Below are 6,788 nucleotides of genomic sequence, written 5' to 3' on the forward strand. Positions count from 1 at the left end.
CCAGACTATTAGGTACAAAGAACATTGAAGGAGTTATGTAAGTTGCTCCATTTACACTTGGGCTATGTTTGGTAGGGCTCCAACTCCTAAACCTAACTCTAGAAGCATAATTTGGAGTGGATTGTGGAACACTGGAGCGGTTAGAACCCAGCTTTACCTCCCTATTTCATTTTTCCAGATCATTTCAGTCCACTCTGCTCCTATTTTGGATTGAGCTGAAACTGTTTGGTTATGCTATAGCTCTGAAAGAGCTGGAATTAGAGCCGGAGCAACGCCAAACATACTCTCTTACATATGGTGCTCCAAAAGATTAAGTAAAATACATTGCCGAGCAAGGATATTAGACCATAATAAGATCTCACGCATAAAAATTATGTTGGCCACTGGTCGTCTAATGGTTAGCTTATTAGATGCAATCAAAATTCAATCCTAGAGCTGATTTGAATCGTTTTTTTTTTCAACAAAAAAATAGTTGGTTCGTTTATTTTTTTTTAAAGCTCATCAGGCGTACCTCAAATGTCATGATAAGAGATGTCTATATGCGTGTGGATCTGAGCTTGCGGTCAAAAGGCCATTGAAAGCAGCTCCAAAGATGAGCCAAAGGAAGCCAGCGATGGCACCGACCAAATAAATGGGCAGGAGTACTATTTACGTGCTTTGCAGAGCATCTAACTACATGAGTTTGTTGTCGGTTCCGTCGGCTGCTCACTGTGCGAATTTCTGCAGTCAAGGGCTTGCCCTCTACTACTTTTTACATCTGGGTCACCCCTCGCTGATAGTGACACACCATTTTCGCTGCGTGAGCTGTCCAAATCTGTGTGGCTGTATAGATTGCCATCAGAAGTAACTGGGGACACATCATCTTCGCCAGCATCATCATCATCGTTTTCGTAATCAAACTCATCATCTTCGTCATCGTCATCTTCGTTTTCGTCGTCCTCAGAGTAGTCACCCTCATCTTCAGAATTTATGTTGCTGCCGTCAACGGAGGTCCGATCATCACCGCTGTGGCCAGCTACATTGTCGAAACTCCTGAGGTAAGCCTCATCATCCTCATCCTACATAGCATAACCAAGTAAAGTTACAGAATTCTCAACAAGCCATCGGCGAACATAGTACCAAGTGAAGTTGCAGAGTTTTCAAGAAGCCATCGGCAAAGGGTGAATTGAGCAGAGCATGCTGTGGATCCAGTGCACTCACCTCCCCATCTTCTTCGTCACTGGAATAAGCAGAATCCAGTTTGGCATACAGCTCCTCGTCTCCTTCCTCTTTCACGCCCTCCATTTGGATCTGAAACGAAGGGAAATTTCAGCAAGGCATGCATCTATCACAAAAATCTTTTTATGTTAGGCCGAGTTAGTTGAGGAACACACTTACCAGTTCTGATTTGAGCTGCTTTACTCTTCTATTCAAGCTTGCAATATGACGACTGAGGGCCTGTTGCAAAGAGTAACACAATAATATTAGTGCCTGGAACAAATGGGTCAGACAATGTTGATAAATTTCACTTCCAGATAGTGAAAGTTACTCTAGCATAATACAAACAGATGATGCTATAATAAAAGAATCAGTTTCCCTTCTTTTGGAGTACCTAATTTCATGATGCGTGTTAAAATAGGTAGTAAACAATCTTAGCCACCCAAGAGTCAAAATAGTTGTACCTCACGTCTCTGAATCTCAATGGATCGAGCTAAAGCCTTCCGCTTTGACAAAAGATTCCTGGGTCTCAGCTTAGAAGGCCGTCTATAGTCTTTCCCACGAAACACCACGATGGCATAACCCTTGGAGACTTTGTCCACAGAAACTAAAATACCCCCACTCTCAGCTTCAAGAGACAATGCGATCTTCTTGACCTCTCCAAAAGACTTTGCTTTCACAAGTATTTTCACTAGTTCCCTGTACTTCCAGTGCAAGTGCATATTCTCAATAGTGCCGTCAAAAACTCCTCTCCTGCCTGAAAGCGGAAGAAAAAAAACTTAAGTACATAAATTTAAATGATGCAACAAGGAGTACTTTGAAGACTACATCTCATGTAGAGTAGATTATAACAAAATGAACATTGCTCTATCGAGAACAAAACATCAGAAGATTTGTAAGAAATAAAGAATAATATACTGGGATCCAAAAGAGTTCACCAGTACTACAAAATCAAAAGGAAACAAATTGCCCCAAACGTGTTATTAGAGATTACCTAGTAGCAGGAATGCCTTCATTCTTAGACCAAGCTTCCGAAACATGAATCTCTCTTCATCTGTTATTGTTTCAGCTAGTTTGCTCCCTTCAGTTGGCTTCAGAGCTGTCTCAACTTTTCCAAGGACCCTTTCAGCTTTTGCTATCTTCTTCTCTGCCTGTACAAAAATAATGTGAGGCAAGCAATTTGACAACACATACATAATTTTATGTGTGTATATACTAAATAGCTTGCAAGTAAACTTTGGATTTGTACTCTACAGAAAGAATACAATTGAGAGCTAGGTCGATTTCCCTAATTTTCAAGAAATAAAGTTTCATCGAATTTATACAATTATCATTGTAGTGTAGTGGCTTTGTTTCTGATGTAAGCCGTAGTATGTGCAACCATACAAGCTGATAAATTTATCTTGAGATTATCTAGACTGATTAAAATCGACATCTTGCTATACAAATGGATTGTTCAGATCATAAAATATCACAAACTTGTATGATAAATTTAACAAAGTGACCATCCTAATCAAACTCTGTTACTTACAAGTGAGAGCTTCCACTCTAGCTTCCTTACAAGGTCAGCATGTCTTGCAGCTTCTACAGTTCTAGTCATCTTGTCCTCAAAATTTTCATCCAGTTTATTTCCATATTTAGAGTTAGCCTCAAGAGTCTCTCCAAGGGTACCAGCTACAGTAGGCTCTAAAGGTGCCTCAGTGCTGGAAGCAAAGGAAGATGCTGCATTTAACCGCGCTTGCTCCTCATCTTGTAGGGACTTTGCCAATCTTTCCCTCTCTAACAGTGCCTCTGCAAGTTCTGAGGACAAGAAATCCTTCCCCCTGTAGAAGACTATAAAGTCATTGTTCCTTGAAAGCATTACACCACCTGTTAATTTCTGGTGTACCAAACAGCATTAGTCATGAATAATCAATTCATTACAAGAACTACATAACAACAAAAGAAATTGAATGTCGAAAAAAATTCAAGAAGTTCAATGCTATCCTATATCAAAATGAGGCTCTAAATTGTATTGAATAAACTGTCTCTGAATATGAGTATTCAAATGTACAGGTATGACTGGTATATGTCCATAACTGTATACATGCCAAAGTAAAAATGTCAGGTTAATTAACATAGTGACATAATTCGAACATACCCCTTCCAAGAGGTAACAAGAAACTACTAACAGTTAACAACTTGAGAAGATGAGAGAGTACGACATGCACGACTTCCTAAATGATGAAATGCAATCCAAACAAAATAGAGGAACTCCAACACTGCTTGAGAAGCCAATGTTCAACCAGACACATAAACGGTGTCAGGAATAGTATAGCACATGTGGTGTTTGTTTAAGTAAAGATACATGAGTTTAGTAATATACTTATATGCACAAATTAACAAAGTTGTCGTAATACAAGTAGAGGTGCAATACAATTATCCAAAACCATAACTCTGGCTAATCCATTCCCTCCAACCACCATGGACTAGTAATATCACCAAAAATATTCACCTAAACCCTCACAAAGTTCTTTGCATCCCATAGAAATTTCTCAGCTCCTTGCAATTACAACAGCTAGTAGCTAGCTTCTGCTCCACCTCAACAATGAATTGGGATACAAGTAACCATTCAGAAACCAAACAACCAGGTATGCACCAATGCATGGTATTTCTCCAGATCAAAGAAAATGATATAACTTAAAATTGACTTGCCATAAAAACACACAAACTAAAAAAGTGGTCCTAGATTCCATGGCTCTCATTCATTTAATCCTTCATGAGAATCTATAGTTCTTCTCTCAAACTCAGACAAACTTCTTATTGCTGAGGTGCCAGGCACCAATAAAGCTCATGCAAAGAGCACAACAATCGATGAGAGCCTTCAATTGCATGCGTAAACTTGTATTGTGCTGTTGCCAATAATCGATGAATATTTCACACTCTAAAGCACTAAAGATGCCAAGGAGATAGTGAAGTTAAGAGCTTTTATATGTACCTTGATATCTTCAGCCATCCTTTCACTGGTGGTAAGCTGTACTCCTCTTTTCAGAGCAATTTTTGCAATAGAACTTTTCTCCCACAACTTCACCATAGCTGCTGCTAAGCCTTGGAGTTGTCTGCTTCGCCCTAACATTCGTCAACAAGGAGAAGGGTCACTGAACATAGTAAGAATTGATTGAAAACAAAAAATGGCTAAAAACAGCAGAAAACGTACCAAGAGCAAAGTGAGGTGGCAGCCCACGGGCAAGACGCCGTAAATTTGTAGTGTCCCTTCGGCCGAGAGATGGACGCACTCCATATGGCAGAACTCTGAAAGGGGGTTTATATCCTGGTACAGTTGCAGGAAGCAAGTCTGCATCTACTGGTGATGGATCACCTCTTGGCCAGTCAGTGTATCTTGGCCCAAGCTCATCCAATAGCTTGTTAATTTCATCTTCATATTTGATTTCTGGAACCGGTTCAACTAGTCTATCTTTCTCAGTATTAGATAACAAAGCTCCATTGGTATCTTGCATGTTGTTTACTTTCTCATTGGGTAACAACGAAGGACCAGGTGACTCTTTGATGGAAGACATCATACCAAGAGTTTGCATATTCTTACTTGTTCTTTTAGTGGGTTCAGGTATGTCATAGGCTACTCCCCTGTATAGAGAAACTGAAGTTCCAGACCTCCATATTACCAACCCCCCTGTTTTTCTCTAACCACCATCAACCAAAATAAATAACAGAGATCAGATTGACTAGAGTTACCGGGCACATAAAAAAATATATCCAAAAAAATCTAACAGGTTGGTTCCAGAATGAAGAAATTAGTTGCCATATTAAGAACATTACACTTTATTCAGTTTATGTTTTAACAGTTCTACAATAGCCTTGGTTGTGTAATTTCCTCTTAGCTGGTAAATCAATTTCTCTGCTATTTATCATGGGAGCTACATACAGCAGCAAAAATGAATTATTTATACAGCATACAGTGTATTGATTTAGACAGCAGTTCTTATGTCGGTTAGTTCCAGATTGATTTCATGCCAAACTCAAAGATTTGCTAAAATATTTGTTTGGTCCAAAAAGTTTAAAACCTTTTCTCAACAACGCTAAATAATAGCACTTGGGTGTTAAGCACTCAGTTGAACAAATTCTACGGTGGGGCAGAACTGGAATGGGCAAACACCAGTATCAATGATCATCATAGAGACAAATAGTTATAGCCAATATAAACACACTCAATCTTTATTCTCCACTTCATAACAACTGAACGACTTTACAGGCTAAATGGTATTGCTTAGGGACAACTTCACAAGCAATTTATATAACAAAGCTGCATAGCAAACCGTGCTCAACCTCACACTTCGGGCTTAAACTTTCCAAGTGTCAAACCATGCAACACAATATCACCAAGAATTTTACCAGCAAATCCTAAAACTCCTACAATTCGCCTTGGGCATCAACGCAAGTTACAGTTCTACAGAAAAATTTAAAAGGTCACCAAAATTCTGATGCGGTATGAGTCTCTAGCAATTAGCTGACTTCTAGAAATGTACCAGCAATCCAGCATTTCCACTAACAACAAGCTACGGTGCTACATTAATCAACGGAAGGTACACAATCCTGCCGAAATTTGCAACACACCTCGAGTATCTCGTGGAAGAGACGCATGTTGAGCGCGGGCGTGCCGGTGACCTTTATTCTGACCACCTCCTCCGTCCTCCACCTGTCCCTGATCCTCTCCACGATGTCCTTGGTGACCCCGGCGCCCCCCACCTTGATCCTCGACTTGAGCCTCATCCCGGCGTGCCGCAGCCGCCGCAGCTCGGCCTCGGGCAGCGTCAGCTCCGCCATCCACGACTTCGACCTCGCCGCCCGCGCCGCCGCCTCGGGGGGCGGCATCGGCAGCTCCCACGGGAACCGCGCGTCCCCGAGCGCCGACTCCCCGCCGCCGTCGTCGAACCCTCCCCGCGCGTTGGGCAGCACGCCGTCGTCGACGCGGAACACGTCCTCGACAGAACCCCTGGGCGGGTGCCGGGGAGCGGCGGCCCCCGGGAGCGCCGCAGACGACGACGAGGAGGAGGAGGCGTGGTCGGCGGGCGGGTAGTAGCCGGCCTGGCGGAGGCGGCCGAGGATGAGCGTCATGGTGGAGCGGCCGGAGGAGCGGCTGGTGCCGAAGGCGTCCTCGTCGTCGGAGTCGGAGGACGGGGACGGCTCCGGGCGGAGGTCGAGCGCGGAGGCGGGGCGGCGCGGGAGGAGGCGAGCGCGTGGGGACGGCCAGGCGGAGAGCCACGGGTAGGGGGAGGTGGAGAGGAGGAGGAGGCGGTGGAGGCGAGGCGGGTGGTGGAGGTGGAGGTGGGCGGTCGGGGCCATGGCCGCCGCGGCCATGGGTGGCGGAGAGAGTGGAGGAGGAAGGGGTTTAGCGGCTTGGGGATATTTTTTTTTTTGGATGGCTAAGGGGATATCTCGGTTACTGTGGGCCGTCCGATCGGAGATTGACGCCTGCAGCCCGCAGCTGCCGCTCACTTTGAGCTTTGGAAGGCACGTACAAAGCCCTTATTGCTGTCTATCGGTGCATACTCGCTGACATGAAAGAGGGAGGATAGGAGCTGACATGAAAGAGA

At 43.6% G+C, this 6,788-nt stretch overlaps 1 protein-coding gene across 1 annotated transcript; it reads right to left on the minus strand.

The window, feature by feature from the left end:
- Nucleotides 1–384: 384 nt before the first annotated feature.
- On the minus strand, nt 385–6,552 carry LOC102708942 (CRM-domain containing factor CFM3, chloroplastic/mitochondrial). The gene is made up of 9 exons (XM_006663504.3): nt 5,809–6,552; nt 4,394–4,877; nt 4,175–4,305; nt 2,729–3,076; nt 2,192–2,348; nt 1,662–1,954; nt 1,378–1,437; nt 1,201–1,290; nt 385–1,058 (listed from the first exon to the last, which is right to left on the minus strand). The coding sequence occupies exons 1-9, from the start codon at nt 6,550–6,552 to the stop codon at nt 669–671; spliced, it is 2,697 nt and encodes an 898-aa protein (XP_006663567.2). The 3' UTR covers nt 385–668.
- Nucleotides 6,553–6,788: the final 236 nt, after the last annotated feature.

The sequence above is a fragment of the Oryza brachyantha genome, chromosome 11 (assembly GCF_000231095.2).
Source record: "Oryza brachyantha chromosome 11, ObraRS2, whole genome shotgun sequence".
Taxonomy (NCBI): Eukaryota; Viridiplantae; Streptophyta; class Magnoliopsida; order Poales; family Poaceae; genus Oryza; species Oryza brachyantha.